Raw genomic sequence first — 18,900 nt, 5'->3', positions numbered from 1 at the left:
GGACATGCTCCTGACCTGAATCGATCAGGAGAGCTCCAGGTCAGGAGAGCACGCTGGCCATTCCATACGCTGTATTGTTTCAGCTTCAAGCATGTTCTCCACCAGACGAGCTCTATGCGGTCTGGCATTATCATCCTGGAAAACAAAGGAATCTCCAATAGCTCCAGCGTAAGGGATGACATGAGGTCGCAGTATCTCGTCTGCATACCTTCGGGCCGTCAAAGTGCCATTCCGAATGATATGCAGGTCCGTACGTCCGCCTATGCTGATTCCACCCCATACCATCCAACCAGCTCGTCTGTATTGTGACCTTTCACGAACGAATGCAGGGTTATTTCGAGTGACCCTGTCCCTCCATACCAGAACACGTCGGGTGTCACACTCCAGACTGAATCGGGACTCGTCTGTAAATAGCACTTGGCTCCAATCATGTTGCTCCCAATCTCGATGTTCAGCAACCCATCTTCTTCGGGCCGCACGGTGGCGTGGGGTCAACGGAATGCAGACCATTGGCCTACGTGCATAGAGCCCTCCCTCATGAAGCCGATTACGCACTGTTTGGCTGGACACCCTTCGTCCTGTTGCCAAGGGCAACCGTCTTTGCAGCTGCGTAGCATTCTCTGTTCTGTTTCGACGGGCTGTTAACCGTACATACCGGTCATCAGTTACTGTAGTGGCGCGTGGCCGACCTTGCCCTGGTCGACGTCTAACATTTCCTGTTTCTTGGAATCGATTCCACAGCCTTGCAACAACACTTCTGGCGACTCCAACAGTGTCCGCGACACTACGTTGTGTTTGCCCGGATTCCAGTCTGCCTATAACACGCCATGCCATGGATTCCGGTAAATCACGTTGTTGAGACATCCTCAAGTCACCTTGTCTCAAAAAAAAAAATACTGCGCAATCGAATTTCACAGTTACAGCAGTAAAACAGACGTTTCTGCAACATCCCGATTTCTGCCCTTATCTCCTTTTTCTGGTTTTTGACATCATGAACTTTGATTTGCATATGAAGTTTTCTTCTTCCGTTTCCTGCTGGGCTTTAAATTATGGATGATTCATTTTATGTTACTTATCGGTATACATCTTTGCGTAATTTTGTTAAAACCATGTGCTCCCCTAATTGTTTTGAGCAGTGTATAATGGCCTCTGAAACTTCATGTCTTTTTAAATTAAATCCTACTTTTCCCCTTTTCAGTTGCTAGAGTTCCAAATATTGCTTGTGTGGCTAACTAAATATATGTAATAACAGTTCTAACAGATTGAAAAATTTAAAATGGTATGGCATTGGTGGAAATGCTTACATAAATTCCAAAAAATTTGTATTGTTCTATGACTTCATGTTGTCACATATAGAAAGTTTTAGGTACAGACACCAATTTTTTAGTTGTCACAGCAATCTGACACCTGGGATTTGTCAAGTTCGCCCTGCAGTATACTATGACATTATAAAAATTAATTCCAAAAACTCCTATTAGCAAATATGCCTATTAATTAAAGCAAAATTTAACATATACTGGAAACGCCAATGTAAAACAATTCTACATTTTTTAAATGTACATCAGATGATTTTACCTTCGTGTTTAGTTAGTTTTGAAATGGTTGCTTCAAATCCAGATACTACTTTCATAAGTTCAGTTGCTTCTGTAAAATCAGAGATTTGATAAAGTTTTAACAATCAAGTTACTATTTCAATGCTGAAAATATATACACAAAAAATGCCAATGGAGTTTCACAAAAACAAATATTTTATAAGACAACAGCAGCATTCAATGTATTTCATTAGTTCATTAGAAAGTTTTCTACTTTGTTAGGTGATAAATACATTCAAAACAGAGTATCATATTCACATAAAGCACATGAGACACAACAGTATGTGGGAGAAGTTACCTTAGAGAAAAAAATATTTTTCTTGGAGAATTTTTTAAACTTTCAGGAGGAAGGAAAATGGACTTTTGTTATGCAGCCACTTATAGCTGGGCAAATGAACTTGCAGTTCACTTATTTTTTGGAATTAAGATCCAAACTGAACATCTAATTTCGTTTCTCGATTACACTGCATTCTGAATGTGTCGTGCAACAGATAAGAAAGATCTTGCCCAATGATGGAAGGCGATCTGTGCATTTCAACACCACCTCTCCACTTGACATCCAAGCAAATTCAGATAGCCCTAGAACATCCTTTCACCCAGGAATAAACAAGTCTCCCACAGCAGAATATGCTGAAATCATCGCAGACCAATCTGGGAGAATTTTAAGAAAAAGTTCAGAAAATACTATTGTGGAGATTTTCCCCGCAGAACATTTTTCAGTCAGTTGAGGGCTCGTTGCAGACAATGCAAAACATTCTGCTTTGGGGAGAGTCTTTCCAGTCATTGCGAGAGATCCAGTCTAATTGGAGTAGTAGGTCACAAGAAACCACAAGGAATCACACCAGTTGATGTTTTTACACCATTATATTTGCTGAGCCATGGACAGCCATGGAAGAGGGACACAGATGACCAACTGGCTTGGGCACTAACTTGTTCTCGTAAACATCGAACTAGTTCAAGGTTCATCAATAATTCTCTGTGATCATCAAGATCCTCACATTGGCTAGAATCAGAATTGGTAAAAAAACGCTTTTTTTTTTAAAAACGCTGGATTTTTTATTTAAATAGCATTAACATTAAAAACAATAACATTTCTGAAAAATCATTCAAACTTCTAATAATTAATTAAAATAAAATGTTTATTAATGCAATTAACTAGTGTTAATTCAATAATTAATCAATCTACAAATATTTCTTACATTTTAACAAAAATTTTGCAATTTAGTTTTTTTTTTTTTTGAAAATTTTTGAAAATTCTTAATATTATTAACCATAAAGGTTTTTTCTCCAGTTACTTTCAGTACGCTTAATTAGGAAACTATTTTGCAAAAACTGTGATAAAATTAGGTGAATATAATGTATTTAATGAAGCACAAATAATGCAGATTAATTAACGATGAATTACGATATACAAGGTGATTACAACTAAAAAGTTCTGATTTAAAAATACTTTTAAAAAAAGAACCAACATTAGAATGACTTCAAAATTTACATGAATATTCCTGAAGCAATGGAATTTTAAATGGCGAAGGGGGAAAAATATTTAAAAATGTAAAATTAACGACACTGTAGTCATCCAACACATGGGAAGTTTGCTCGCAGAATGGAAATGATAGCCAGCCAGGGCAAAATGACAACTTAATTAGCAATGCACGATTTCATAATTCATGGAAACATTACAAAAATGAAGTAATTGAACAAATAAAACTACAATTTATTTAAGAAATGTTAAATATGTTGTCCACTGTGTTCTGGCTATGAGGTGAAAGCACAAAAATGCTTGTTCAACAACAGACCAGAGTATGTCATGATGTGGATGTGCTTGCAATTCCCCAGAGTTTGCAATTCAACTACTGCAATAATATTTTGGGGTATTCCCAAAGCCAAAAGTTGCAAGGGTTTAAGGTCAGGTGAACTGACAGCCAAGTGTCATGTCATCCTGTTATTGTTAAAATGGTTCTTCAGTAGCTGCTTTGCTGGCATTGCAGTGTGCATCTTGATAAAAGTTGTACTATCCACACATTGATGTTGTTGAAGTGCCGAAATGATGTGGTTAAACAAAATGGTATTATCCTGCTGGCCAAGTACAGCATCATCTACTTGCATATTTTGCACTTTTTCTTTCTTTTGCCAAAGAAATTTTAATTGCTTCAGGAGTATGCATGCAAATTTTCAAGTCATTCTGACCAGTAGTTCTTATTGTTTAGTTTTGGAATCAAAACTTCAAATTATAATCACCCTATATATGGCTGATAATTTTTCATAAATCTGTTACTACTATCCAGTAGAACCTTGATTAACTGGGCTTAATGGTGAAAGTATAAAAAAATTATTGAATATTAAGACTGGGTGATATAAGGCCTACAGTATGAGATGTGGTACTTCTTATAGGAAAGAAAATGAAAATGTCTGTGGGATAATGTAACTACTAGTACACAGGTCTTTGTCTTTTGGGGACAGCTGGTGTCTTTATTGGATTATAAGACCACCTGTGTGCCCCTAGCATGATGGGTATCACTACTGCCGCTGCTTTTTTTGTGAAGGAAAAAAAACAAAAACAAACCCTGTGAGATAATGCACCACTACATTTAGATGTGTAATTCAATCCTTATTCATGAATTTGCTAAAGATAGAGCATCAAAATGCAGCCAAAGGTTAGAAAATGTGGTAAGAATGATAAATTCTGGCTTCTGTATATCACTTTAAATAACTGATACTTTATATGAAAAAAAATATCTACATTCAGGCCACTTTTATGAGATTTTTTGGAAAAAAAACTTATAACCACCTTATACCATTTAAAGATATACCATCAGAATGTCCCCAAGAATATAAAATGTGATAAGAATGAAAAATTTTTGCTAATAATGAACCAATATATTTTTCAAGGAAAAGAATTATATTTAGGCCATTTTTATTTGGTTTTTTAAAAAAAACACTTGGTTAAAACCAAGCAGAGATGCCACTGGACTCTTAATTCACCTGGGTTATGGGACCCATGTTATTTGAAAAATCTGGGTCCTTTTTGAGTGAAAGTGGGTCCCTCTCAAAAAAAATTTACCTTGAAAAAAATTATGCCCCTCCCCATAATTCACTGGTATACCTATGAATTTTATTCCAGCATGCCCCTGGTCTTTGATCACCTGCTTATATTTCTTCGTTCAGACTGAGCGGTGGGTCATGTTCTGAGTAGAAAAAGAAGGTATCTGTGAATCAAGTATAATTCATTTCTAAAGACATGTTCTATCCAAAGGTTCATTTACTTTCATTGTCTACTGGTAGGAAAAACTTGCAAAGAAGCTCATTAGCACTGAGAATTTAATGTATGGAATTCCGCACATGTAACAAATCTAAAACAAATATACAGTTGATTCCACTTAGAACGTTTTTCCACTTAGTACAACTCATTTTCATGGTCCTAACAATAAGTAATTCTCATTAACATCTCCTACTTAAAGTGTTTTCCTATTTACAATGTTTTTATGACGGTTTTTTGAAAAACGCTATGAGCAGGATCCACTTTAATTAACAGTTAAAGGCACACATTTATATATTTACTAATAATCAATGTATAAATTCCCTTCTGATTGATTTTACAATTCATTAAAAATATCTTTAGCACTTTCAATATCTTCTGATCAAATTTAAAGCAAATTAGATTCTCTCTCTCTCTCTCCTCTCTGACACTTATCTTCTGATTCCCTATTCATACTTTGGTTTTCCTGGTAAAATTATTTTATTTTCCCTCCCTGATGGTCCACCATTCTGATCCATCCACTGTGGCATTGATCTGATGACACTCTGTTGCCATTTAACACACATTTTCACACCTGAATGTGGGAGCTATGTCAGATTTGTGTTGGAGAAACTTAACAGTGCGCTTATGTGTGTGTGCCCAGCATTTGGCATATTTTGTGTTCAGTAGGTGGTGCCATCTATCTAGTGCAGCAACTAGATACTTTCTCAAATGGGGCAAGTACACATTTTGGCACACCCATGTAATGTGGAAGAAGCAGTTAGTTATAAAGGGTGAATTTTGTGACCCCCTCTAGTTGCAGAACCCAGGACGCTAGGTCCGCCTGTCCCTCCTCCTCCCCCTCCCAGTTGAGGCCCTGCATCTATCCTCCAAACTGGTAATGCATGCATTTGAAGTTTAATGTATGCATATTTGTGTTGTAGGTCTGTGTGATCGCCATGGCAACCAGAAGATTTTTTCAAAGGAATAAGCCAACTCAGAGTTTGAAATCTTTAGAAATCACATTCTTAGCCGATTACCAATGCGCAATCGCAAGTTCCAAACACGGCTTTCAACCAAAAGCAAAATTTGGGGGGGGGGGGGGGGGGGAGGTTATAAGGGGCCAGTTCCCTTACCCCTCCCAAGAGATTAAAAATTAAAAATATTTGTGTAGAGAAGTAAAATATTAGAATAAAATAATTTATATTATCTGTGAAGAATTAGATCCTTGTGCCCCTCCAAAAGCTGATTCTGCTTACACACCTGTGATTTTAGAGATGCGAAACGGTGACTACCGCTTAGCAGCTAGATGACAAAACTGGATATTCAAGGTAGAGTTTTTACAGCAGATTCTGTTTTTTTTTCCACGATATCGGGAAAGTTTTACAATTTAAACGGACGTTCCAATCCTTTACCATTTTTTAAAAAAAAACTTGCATTCACAATATTGTAGGAAGAAGAGGAATTTACGCCATATAGACACGGTCTTTGAATGCCGGCCAATAGTCACGAAAGTACCGGAAGGGAGAAAATCCGAAGGGTAATAAAAAAATCCAAAATTTGAAACTTCTGTACACGTCCCCTCATTCAGGGAAGCAACTAGATCAGTGGTTCTCAACCTTTTCAAACCCACGGCCCAGTTTTATTGATTTTTGTGAGTCGAGGGGCCCGGTCAAGCAGATGACCAACGGAAAATTAATAAGGAAAAATGAAATGGCTGATCACTCGTGGCCCGATATGAATGATATCAGGGCCCGGCGGTTGAGAAACACTGAACTAGATAACCCTCATCTTATTCTTCAACAACCCGCGTGTATATCAATCCAGTACAGTGTACAAAGTAGTAAAACCAGTTTTTCAAAGTCGCGCAATCATGTAAAAAGAAAGGGAAAAATGGGTGATTTAATTCTCTCTACTTTTTTCTTCTTAGAACTAGGAAAGAACGCGTCCCGGAGGATGTGTGAACAAAATTTTTATGCGTCCTTTTCTGAAATTACGGGTATTTGATGCGTTATAGTGCGTCAATGGCATCTCTGACCAAGGTTTAACCAAACAACCCTGGCTAGAATAAACTAAAACTGATTAAGGTTCATTATTAAAAACTGATTTCCGATTTAGCTGGATTAGTACTAGTGTCTCGGCACATTTTAGAAGGAATTCTCATGACTATTGAAGGTTAAGCACAGTGTACTAAATATAGAACAAACAAGCTTAGTACTGAACAAACAATGAGCTGAGAACGAAATACGATCATGCACTATTCTCAATCACTATTTATACATAGCATAACGAGTTTAATCTTGGTCTAGTCAGACTTCAGAAAACCTTTGGCATGCACCAAATAAGAATTACATAATCACAATCAATTTGCATAAAAGTATAAAATATACATTAAATATTCGAGTATAAATACAAAAACAAGGCCACAACAGGCAAAATGCCGAACGAGGTTGCTGAGAAAAAGATGCCTATAACAAATATGGATATCATATATTTATAAAATACAGCAACCCAATTAAAAAAACTAGAAACAATTTATATACATGGTAAAATATTATGCAATGCCCATAAAAATATTTTTGGTTTTCTTATTCTAAGGATGGATAGAGAGCTTCTCGATTTACTCTAACCTGTTTATCGTATTTCTTTTTAAATGTGTCTTTGCATATAATCTGGGCGTTATACCGACACCTCTTCTCTAGCAGAAAGCCTCCGCACGAGGCTGGTGACGTCACCGAAGTCGACCATTTCACCTGTAGTCATTGAATATACTGCAAAAAAAAGGTAAAGATTTTGCACATACGACGGACTGCTATATCCAATGGCTACAGGTAAAATGGACAAACGACTTCAGTGACGAATTATAAAAACTATATATAATACAATGTCCACATAAAAATCATTTATGGTTGTCTTATCTTATCCCGAGATTCACCCCAACACGTTTATCATACCTCTTTTAACACTAGAATGGCCGGAGCAGTCATTTTGATGGTTTCTGATTTTGAAAAACCTATAATCTTGGCAGTACTTAACATACACTCTATTTTTGGTAACTTTTCATTATTTCTGTACTCATTTCTGTGTACAAAAATTTGAAGATATTGAAGGTTTTGTTTGGGAGATATCGACGTTTATACCTAGAACGGCAGAGAAATGTAAATTGTACATGTTTTCTCCTTGTGGTTGGTATTGATGTATACTTTTGTTTTCAAGTTTATTCCCTATCCATTCCCTGACGGCACACATAACACAACATATATTCACGAGTAACATACCAATATATAAGAAAAAATTAAATAATGCTAATCGTTGCATCATGTTACTGGACAATCTAGAGAGTCTACTGACAGGGACTGTGTATCCACAATCAAAACACTATATCTTATTGAGCTACAGCCTCTTTTATCAAAGTTGAGGAAATTTTTTCTTCTTCCTCTGATGATTCACCTGGCAAGCTGTTTTTATTTTGGTTTAACATTACACAACTCTTCATGCCACCATCTACTTTGGAAGTTTCCTAGGAAATAGAAGTTCATTCACAGTGTAGAAATTGCTTTTAGAAATAGGATGTATTAGAACAAAATAGTCTAATTTTATCAGTGCTTAATGATATTGTGGACGATAAATCGGAGGCTGAGGAGTCTCATGATACAAACTTTGACAACAAAGATCACAATTTTTTGAGCATTTACCCAAGAGACAGTAGTGAATCCGGAAGTGACAACTTTACCGCACACCATCTCTGGTCATATATTGCCATACTGCAATTTTCAACCAGTGGAGTTGAGTGGGAAATGAAAACTCCATCCAACAGTGGTTGCCCCAGACTCGGTACGTAAAGAACTTGCTTCTGATGTTTTATGCCCAAATTCGAACCCATGGATCTTGATGGTAACCTTCATAGTGGAAGATGAGCATCTTACCACTGCACCACTCGAGTGCAAACACTAGGCTCAGTATTGAGGCCTACTGAGCCTCAAGTATCAGGCCCTCAGTATTCGAGGCGTACTGAAAACCTTGATCGAGAGGGCAAGAAGACTATGTGAAGGAAAAGATCTGAGTAAAGAGATTGAGCACTTGAAATCAGTTTTCCGCTCTAATGGGTACACGAAAGACGACATCAAGAAAGCCTTACGCTCCATCAAGGAATCACCAACGAAAAATGAGCAGTCACAATCAATTGGAAAAGCTGTGCTGCCTTTTATCCCCGGAGTGACGGCAAGAATCAGCAAGGTCATGAAAAAACATCGTATAAAGACCATTTTCAAACCAACCAGAAAAATATGTGAAATGCTGCGATCAGCAAAAGACTACCGTGACCCTCTATCAACACCGGGGATCTACCGAATACCGTGCACCTGTGGTCAGGTATATATTGGAACCACAAAAAGATCTGTGGCCACGAGAATAAAAGAGCACGAACGATGCTGCAGAATGGGCCAAACAGAAAAGTCGGCGGTGGCAGAGCATGCGCTTTACGACAACCACAGTGTACAGTTCAGCAAAACACAGGTAATAGCTAATGTTGACCACTTCTTCCCACGAATCTACAGAGAGGCTATTGAAATATACAAGCACAAAAACAGCTATAATAGAAGAGAAGAAACTTTGAAATTGAGCAGATCCTGGACACCAGCCCTCAGAAGAACAAGAACCTTCCCCTTCAAGGTCCAGCAACAGAATGATGACAACAGCCAATCAGATAACTCCACATCTCTCGGCCAATCAGGTTCTACCAGCATAACAACTGTTTACAATACGCTGCCAGCCGTAGAATCAACTGACCAATCGCAAAACAATAGTGTAGTTCAAGCCACTTATGTGCATAAATACAACCTGAGACTCCGGAAAACTTGACTTTGATCCAGTTTATCAATTCTCCTGATGATGCCAACCACTAGTGTTGGGGAAACGTTGAGAACAAACTCAAACGGACGACGGTCTTCGAACCCGAAAAAACAATTTTTATCAAATGATGGCCGCGAAAACCTTATCAACTATTTACTAGGCTCAGTATTTGTGGCTGTCATCTTGATCATTACACCACTGGACACTCCAGAAGTGACTAGTCTGAATCAGATAATACTGATGAAAAAGAAAGACAAAGATGCATTTTTTTAAAGTTGCATATTCTTCATAAGTTAATTTGTAGTATGAAATTTTAATAGTGCCATAGCTTTTCCTTGATAGTTCAGATTTACTGAAGCATAATAGTATACGTTATCCATAGCATGTGGTAACAACTAAATACGGTGAATAAAGAAGACCGTGATATATATATAAAAATGTATACATCATCAAAATGGAGGAATGTACAATGTGATGTAAATATAATGTTTATCCATCTTTTTTCATGGTAAATCTTGTCCGCAGTGGTCTTAATTTTTCTGACTACCTCCATCAGCTTCACATCATCTGCAAATCTGCTAGCAATCCCATCGATACCCTGATTGAGTTTATCTATAAAAAGTGAAAAAAGCATGAGGTCAAGGACACTTCCTTGAGGAACTCCACTTGTGATGCCTGTCCAATCAGAGAATTCACCATAACCCATTGTGACCTATCTCTTAACCACTATTCTACGCAATTCAGCAAATTGCCCCCAATCTCACGTAAACGATTCAAGAGTTTACCATGTTGGACATGATCGAACGCCTTCTGGAAATCAAGGTAAACATCATCTAAATTTTTGCCCTCACCCAAAGCCTTAGTCATGTGATCATAGAAGAAAGGATAGATATCATCTGGTCCTAGTGTTTTGCTAGCACATACATTTTTTAGAAGATTTAGGACCTCCAAATCTTCCACTTGAATATCGTCGAGGATTTTATTTCATGCACTACCCATACATTGAATATCATTTTTTTTCAATTAAACACTGATGCGAAAAAGTCCCCTTACATCCATTATTGGCATATCTAAAAAATGATTCTGGGTTAGAGCCAATGTTATCCGGCAACCTAGATTGAACTTCTTTTTTACTATCTCTTATCGCTTTCTTCAACATCCTTCTTTTGTCAGTAAACAATGACAGGCCATCTCGTCCACTTTAGGAGAGAATGCGTCTCTGAATACTCTTTTCTTTTCAAGATAAAGGTTACACTCGCTATCTGTGAAACATAGGGCGCGTGATGTACAAACATGCTTTTTTCGAACAAAGGGTATGACGTCATGCAAAACAGAGGACATCTTTATACTAGAGTCTTCCCATTGACTTAGTACCCCGACTGATTCCAACCAGTCTTTGAAAACTTCCGTTGACCGTTCTCTCAAAACATCAAAGTTAGATCACTGGAAGAAAACTCGTCCCCCCCAAAACATGTTAAGCAAGATCATTGGAACTAATGAGAACTAAATCTAAAATAGCAGTACCCCTAGTGGCTTCTGATAAATGCAGATACAAAAAACTATCAAGCACAACTTAAGAAAGTCTCTTTCATATTGATCTCTAGCTGAAAGTTTCTCCCAATCGATACACTGGCAGGAAATTTCATTATGAAGTTTGGCGATGTAATTTAGATCCCTATTCAGAGGATTGTAACAAACCCCAACAATAAGTTTATGACGGCTTTTGTTTTCAAGCTCAACCCATATAGTTCCAATATCACTTCTTTGCACGTTACCCTTCAAACATGATTTCACATATATCAAGACTCCGCCCCCTTTTCTATCCAATCTATTTCTTAAAAAAGTATCGTATCCTGAGATGTGTAAGAAAGATTCATCCCCCATTGTTAAGCCCAAGATTCTGTAATGGCTATAAGATACAAGCCCTCCACAGCTATCATAGTTTCTGTAAAAACTTTCTTAGGGGTCATTCAAGTATTACGTCAGCATTGATGGGGTTTCCGATTTGCTGACTTTTGATGACAAGGGGGGGGGGGGGGGTTTGGATGATGCTTACGTCATCAACAAACCTTTATGAAGATATGAAATATTCTTAATGACATCTTATTCGGTGCACCAAAACCAGAAAAACCTTTTGATAGTTGCACCTGAACTAACATTCTACCTATTGATAAGTCCCATACAGAGCCACTTTAATGATCTTTAAATGTTTCACGGTTCCTTCAAGTGCTCTGGAAATGTGTCCGGGCCACTTAAGTGCTCTGGAAATGTGTCCGGGCCACTTAAGTGCTCTGGAAATGTGTCCGGGCTGCTGAAGTGCTCTGGAGCTGTGCCCGTGGTATAATTATTGATCACTCAAGTGATCAATAATTATACCACGGATCACTTAAGTAATCTGGGAATGTTTCACGGGTAATTTGAGAAATGTAGAACCACACTGGGGGACGCTTAAGTTCTATAAAACTATGCCACATGTCACTCAAGGGATCTCTAAATGTGTCAGGGGTTGTTTAAGTGTTCTGTAACTGTGTTGCAGGTTACTTATGTGATCTTTGAATGTGAAAGTGATTGTTGAGGCCTACATCAGTGATCTAAAAATGTGCCACAGGCCACCTAAATGCTATGGAATTGTGCCACGGGTCATTTAAGCGATTTGTAAATGTGCTGCTTAGTTCATTTTTACAAAATTAGGTTTGAGGAGGGCAAGCCACATCAGATAACCTTCAGGGCCACATTTGGTCTGCGGGTCAAGGGTTTACCATATATGGCTTAAAGGGTGGGTCACAATGAATTTTTTAAAGAGAAATTTTGAGTTCTTATCCTTCAAATAGCATTGAAATTAACAGAAATTGATTATAATAACATATGAAGGTATTTTCTTTTAAAATTTTAATTAAAAATTTTTTTGAAATATTTTTTGAATTAAAAAAAAAATTCCCGTCTGGGGGAGGCACACGAGCCCCTATGCCCCCCCCCTCCCTCATACGCTTCTGATCCCACCAATATGCGTTAGGAGGTTGGGGGCAGTGATGACAAAATTTTGCTGACAAGGGGGTAGGGGTCAGAGTTTTGCAGACTTTTGTTGACAAGGGGGGGGGGGTCAAAAATGGCAAAAAAATTGCTTACATAATACTTGAACAGCCCCTTATAACCCAAGCTCCTGGCATTTATTAGAAAAAGAAGGCACATTTTAATTTGCCTTGTGATTTAGTGTCAATCAAGAAGCCATCCAAGTCAGAAGTGGGTAATGCCCCATCTATACTGTTGTTATTAACAATAACTAACCCGCATTCCCATCTACATGGTCTGAGAGTGAAAAAGCTGGCCTAAGCCAGTCGTAAACCTCCCAAAACCCCCTCCTATTCAGATGAAACCCATCCCAACAAAGCCACCTATCAGTAAATGCTGGGAGCTCCAAGAACTAACCCCAAGTGAGAAGCAAATGTCCTTTAGGTCTAAATTGAATTTGTGAATCCTATTCCTATACCCCTACTATCTCTTGGCAGTACTGGAATCACTACCACATCTGAAGAACACCCTCTTCCCCCAGAGCAGATAATAGTAAGTCCTGGTGCTCTGACAGAGACTCACTAATATTCGCTCCTACCTGATTTGTTTCTACCCACAGGATTAACCGCCCAGGAAACTTTTGACTATGAAAAATGTCTCGAACATTGCTAATTCCCCACCAAGAAGACAACAGCAATCAAAACCTAGAAAATCCCTACACACTCTGTTCCCTAATTCCCTAACCATAGATTCGCCAATGATTAAACCCCCTATCACTATCAACTATTGACTCTTTAGAACGGCAATAGAATTAACAATATGGAGGGAGCTGGCCCGGCTACTTCAATATATCAACAAAGTCTACAAGAAAGTGAAAACAAAGATCGGCACTAACGAAAATCTGCAGTTGCTTTCCACTAGCGAAACACAGTATATTTGTGAATATTAAATATTTACTTCTAGACACATAAAAATCACAACAGAGTTCAATAAATTTACTATTTTTAATTTTAAAAATCTCATGGAATAGGGGTTAGTGGTGGCGTCAGAACAGAGAAATAATAAGACAATAAGGATCAAAAGGGCATTATACTGCAATGTCGTAGCAGGCTTACCTAAGCGAGCAACAAATTGTAAGTTTTGCTAACACACAAAATAATTATCATTAGGCCCAAATAAAAAGTATATATGTAACCATCTGAACATATTTGAATAATTTACCATTTTGTAAACCTCCAGCCACTCTTTCTAAATCATTTCTTTGTAGTAAGAGCCTTTCGACTTCCTTCTTGAGATTTTCTATGTCTTCATCTTTCTTCTTTGAAATCTACCAAGAATATCAAAATTTCAAAAAGTTTTTGACTTCAGAATTTTATACACGAACACGTGTCCCATTTTGAGTGTCATTATATATCATCAAGTACAATTATAAAACTGGGACCGACTGATTAATGGCAATTTATAAAAAAAACCAGGCCCATTGGGGGGGGGGCCTGTGGGCGGGGTGCATGTGTGGTGTAGTAGTAGTAGGTAGGGCCTCCAAAAAATGGCTCGGGGATCCATGATGTTCTTAAATCAGCCACCTCGTTGGGCAATTTGCCTGTTGTGGCGTTGTATTTGTATAGACTGTGTTCAGAGACGCACCCCAACAGTTTCAGGTAATAACCCTGAGTATCTAAGCTGATGTGAACCAAGCAATATCTCAATCAGTGTTTCTCAACCTTTCTGAACCCAAGGACCAGTAAAAAAATGTCTGAAATAATTTGACGGCCCAATTGCGTCCTGCATTATGAGACATTTCTGTATTTTTCATGGTTCTAAATTTCTTTTATATACATTTGTCCCATTTTTTTAATGATTTTTTTTTAAATTTATAAAATTCACTAAATCGTTAATAAAGAGAGTATTTATAACGTATGATAATTTTGGGTATAAATACAAATATTCATCCAACATTGTCAAGCTAACTTTTTTCCCACAATTTTTCAGCATTTTTAACTATAATTGGGGATTTTGCTGACTTATTGCAACGGTTTTAAAGACAATTGCAGACGTCCCGTATTTTACAGTAATTGGGTCACTTGAATGTTTTTTCCCCAGCAAATTTTTTTTTACTTTGATTTGTAGCTGCCTTTAATTTCTCCACCCTTCATCCCTTTTTGCAGTAATTAGCAAATTTGTTGTAAATTGCATTTTTGGGCTGAAAATTAGAGATATACCATATTTAAGATCGCAATTTCCTTGAAGAAACATAATGAACCCAAGTATGAAGTGAAATTTTTACTTGCGAATCCATATAGATATTATTATATTATAAATTACAACAATTGAATAATTTTCCATCCAGTTAAAATTGAATTATCAAGTCTTGCATGCAGACCACCTACGCCATAGTCGCAGACCATAGGTTGAGAAATGCTATCTCAGATCATAGGAACTTCACTAAATTTTGATTTCAAATAAATAAACCTGTAAATGATGGAAACTGCATGTACACAAAAGGTCATTTTAATTAACCTTTGTCTTTTTTTTTCTTTAAATGTTAAAAAAATGAATTGGATGCAGTGTTATGCTTAATGCGCTGTTTTTTAACTCCATAAACCTGTGTCATTCGAACTGTGTTTGTATACAATGTTTCATCCCTAGTACATTTTGCTCTGGATAGGGTCAAGGGATCATATGAGTGAACCAGTAAATGAATGAGCAATTGCACGAATCAGTGACCGAGTGGATAAGTGACAGTATTAATGACTGCGCCTGAGTGGCACAGTGGTAAGATGCTCGTCTTCTACTATAAAGGTTACTGTCAAGGTCCACAGGTTTAAATTCAGGCATAGAACATCAGAAGCAAGTTCTTTACCTACTGAGCCTGGGGCAACCACCGATGGAAGGAGCCTTCATTTCCCAGCCAGTTCCACTTGTCGGAAATTGCGTGTATCGTGATATATGACCAGAGTTGGTGTGCGGTAAAGCAGTATGAATGACTGAATGAGTAAACAATTGACTCACCAAGTGAGTAGGCAAGTTATAGACTGAGTGAGTGCTTAGTTTAAACGACTCACTTGCTAACTCAAACACTCATTTAGTCATTTAGTTGCTGATACGGTCACTCTTTCCACTCACTTGGCTCCCATCCAGGGCTAAATGTTCACGACAAAACAACATTGGGGAAAACATCCTGGGAAAAAATGTCAGACAAATTTTCTGGATAGACCCACAATTTTAAATTACAACTAACCAAACATCAGTGACCCTAGTTGTAGGGACTTCATGGAAATTTAGCTCCAGACATTTTGGCTGCAGTACATTTTGCTCTGGACGGGGAATGCGAGTAGATCGGTGACCATATTATGAACCAGTAAATGGATAAATAAACAAATTACTTAGAGAGTGAGCGAATCAGTGACCAAGTAGTGAGTGGGTAAGTGAGAGTATGAATGGCTGTGTGTGTGAGTAATGAATAAATAAACGAGTTACTTAGAGAGTGAGCGAATCAGTCACCAAGTAGTGAGTGGGTAAGTGAGAGTACGAATGGCTGTGTGTGTGAGTAACCAACTGACTACCAAGGGAGTAAGTGAGTTCTTGACTGAGGGCTCGTATAAAAGACTTGCTCATTCACACACTCATTTAGTCACTGACAGGTTCACATACCCACTCACTTGACTCTGTGCAGGGCTAAATTTTCAAAGCGAAATGTGTTAGGGCATATCATGCTGGGGACGAAATGTTGGAGGCTAATTTTCCGGATTACAAGCAAGGGCTATCAAAATTTCATATTATAACCAATTGAACATCGCTAACCCTAGTCGCTGGGGGAAGGACCCATTCATGTCGATTTTGGGCCCTAAGTATGCATTTCTTCTATACATCTCCAGCACAGCTTTTTAAGCATTTCTAAGGGTACCCAAGCTTCTTACGATTTTTAGGGGGAGGGGGCAATCGAAGCAATAAAGATCGGCACCCACTGACTTTAAAGGGCCCTCAGTCCCCCACCCGTTAAGGGGATCCCCATGATGAGAATATATACAACATAAAACTTACAATTTCCCGGGAATAAAACTCTTTAATCAAATAATCCAAATCATCGTTGTCTTTACTCATGGCTCGAACTAATACAAAATGATTTCACGTAAAAAATCAAATTAAAAGGCAATAATAAATAAATAGAAAGCACATGCATAGAGCAATTACGTCAACGGTGGATTCTTCTCTCTGAGTTCACATTTTCTCCTTGTCTGTCGTCTGCAGTTGCTCAACATTGAACTGCCAGAAGTCATTTCAAATTTAATTTTTATGGAAAATAACTTTGGATTTATTTGTTTACGAAAATCTTATCGAATTTAATTTTTTGAAATATTTTATTTTAAAACTCGTTTAAGAGACGCATAAAATTCAATTTTAAATTTCAAACCATCGAAAACTATTATTTGAACCCAAAACGGTTGTTTGAACCGGTGAACACGAAGCTCAGTTATGTAATAAAGGAGCATAAGATTATAGGGGAAAAGTGAATACGACGAAAGTGCATAAAATTTCTGCTAGGCGACGCAATAAAGAGAGCTTTATGATTAGACTGACCATATTTTGTCTAAAAAAATTGGAATCTCTAAAACAAATGGAGGAAAGAATAACCATGTATTTTTAATGCATGGAAAAATTTTAATAATGGAGGAAAGAATACATTTTTAAAAAAAATTTATTCTTTCCTCCATGACTAAAACAGCGGTTCTCAACTGGCGGAGTCCTTGAACTCCTTGTGCACTCTCCAGGGGCTCCGCGGCCGCTTGAGGAAAATAAAAAAACATTAAAATTAAGAAAATATTAATTATATTTTCAAATAGTAAAAATAAATCAGTAACTTTGATGAATAATTCAGAAATGGGCATCCACGGGGCTCGCCATACAATTTTTTTACTAGAAAGGACTCCGCGAGTCAAAAAAAGGTTGAGAACCGCTGCTCTAAAAAGTGAGATCCGAGAAGGTAGAAGAGATTGCCAATTTCTGCCAAAATTATGTTGAAGTGGAGCAAAACTGCCATTTATTGCTGAAATCACTGGAAAATACTCAAATGAATGGAAATGAAACAACTGCAAATCACAGATAAAAATTTGAATTCGGAAAAAAAGCTCCCATCACGGGTTAGAATGTACAGAGTGTTCCCATAAACTCGTATTTTACCAATTCATAAAAATTGAGGAATCAATATACTATGCGGTTTGCGAAAAAGTTAAGATTACATAAATTTGGTTTTTTTTTTTGCACCGAAAGAAAATTAGTTCAAATTTTTGTCGATAGAAGACAAGAAAACAAGTAATTTGTTGGTATGCAAATCAGTACCGTGTTCTATAAAATTCAGGATGTACGATCTACGGCTCATATCTTAATTTTCCTGTTGCTGGCACAAACAACGTTTTCGTTGCATATTGACACTGGTGAATCGTGATGTTTTACCTCAGCCAGAAATCACCAGCTGAAGCTTTACGAACGTTTCAGACTCAGAAGAAACTCCAAAAAAATGGAGGCTTAGGTCCTATCACTCCTACGGTTTGTTACCGTGAAGCGCCCTACAAAATTCACAATCAAAAGTACTTTCCTATACCAAAAAAATATCCCCTTTTCGTTATATAACTTCTTCGCAAACTGCACTCATACTATACATCCTCCAATTTTCATAAATTTCTAAACTATTCATGAATTGATGGGAGCCCTGTATTTTAGTAGCTTTTAGCGAACACTCCCTGTGAACGGATAAAATATTTGGTCCCAAGGGTGTGTATCTGTTGTGTTTTCTTTAACACTTTGTTAGCCGAGTGGATAACACGAGTATTTATTATTACTGTAGACTTAGATAGATTACATTCATATATATATAGGAAGAATTTATAAAGCGGAAAGAGCAGAACATTTAGACATCTTATCTACTTGATGTCTGAGGTGGAACTCACTAGTTCCCCTTACACAACACTAGGTGGCGTTGTATGTTCTTATCCGTTTAGTTCTTTTAGTCATTTCTTATAAGGACACCACAGTATCATCAAGAGATTGGTTCCACTTAATGTATTAGTAGTGCACATTTCCAAATTGAAAATTCCAGTAAGATTTAATTTAAAAAGGTTACATCTAACATCCGAGTCACCTCTCACTATATATACATTTAAACAGCCTGTGTACAGGGCCTACAGCTCTAAAGTGGCTGGTTATTCAAAGAATTCG

At 37.4% G+C, this 18,900-nt stretch overlaps 1 protein-coding gene across 2 annotated transcripts in view; it reads right to left on the bottom strand.

The window, feature by feature from the left end:
* LOC149063390 (uncharacterized) overlaps positions 1-17,172 on the bottom strand; it is a 35,494-nt gene extending 18,322 nt beyond the window's left edge. Inside the window, exons 1-3 of one of the 2 annotated variants that reach the window (XM_089255862.1) lie at positions 16,879-17,172; positions 13,909-14,014; positions 1,576-1,644 (exon numbers count right to left, since the gene is read on the bottom strand). In XM_089255862.1, the coding sequence (XP_089111988.1) occupies positions 1,576-1,630 (55 nt within the window). In that variant the 5' untranslated portion in view covers positions 1,631-1,644; positions 13,909-14,014; positions 16,879-17,172. Of the gene's footprint in view, positions 1-1,575; positions 1,645-13,908; positions 14,015-16,728 lie in introns of both variants that reach the window. The other variant, XM_089255861.1, reaches the window with a different exon arrangement.
* Positions 17,173-18,900: the final 1,728 nt, after the last annotated feature.

Source organism: Pholcus phalangioides, unplaced genomic scaffold, assembly GCF_987345545.1.
Source record: "Pholcus phalangioides strain wild (caught in Gottingen) unplaced genomic scaffold, Ppha-v1.0 ptg000172l_1, whole genome shotgun sequence".
NCBI classification, from domain to species: Eukaryota; Metazoa; Arthropoda; class Arachnida; order Araneae; family Pholcidae; genus Pholcus; species Pholcus phalangioides.
This window is presented reverse-complemented; position numbering and strand designations above follow the sequence as displayed.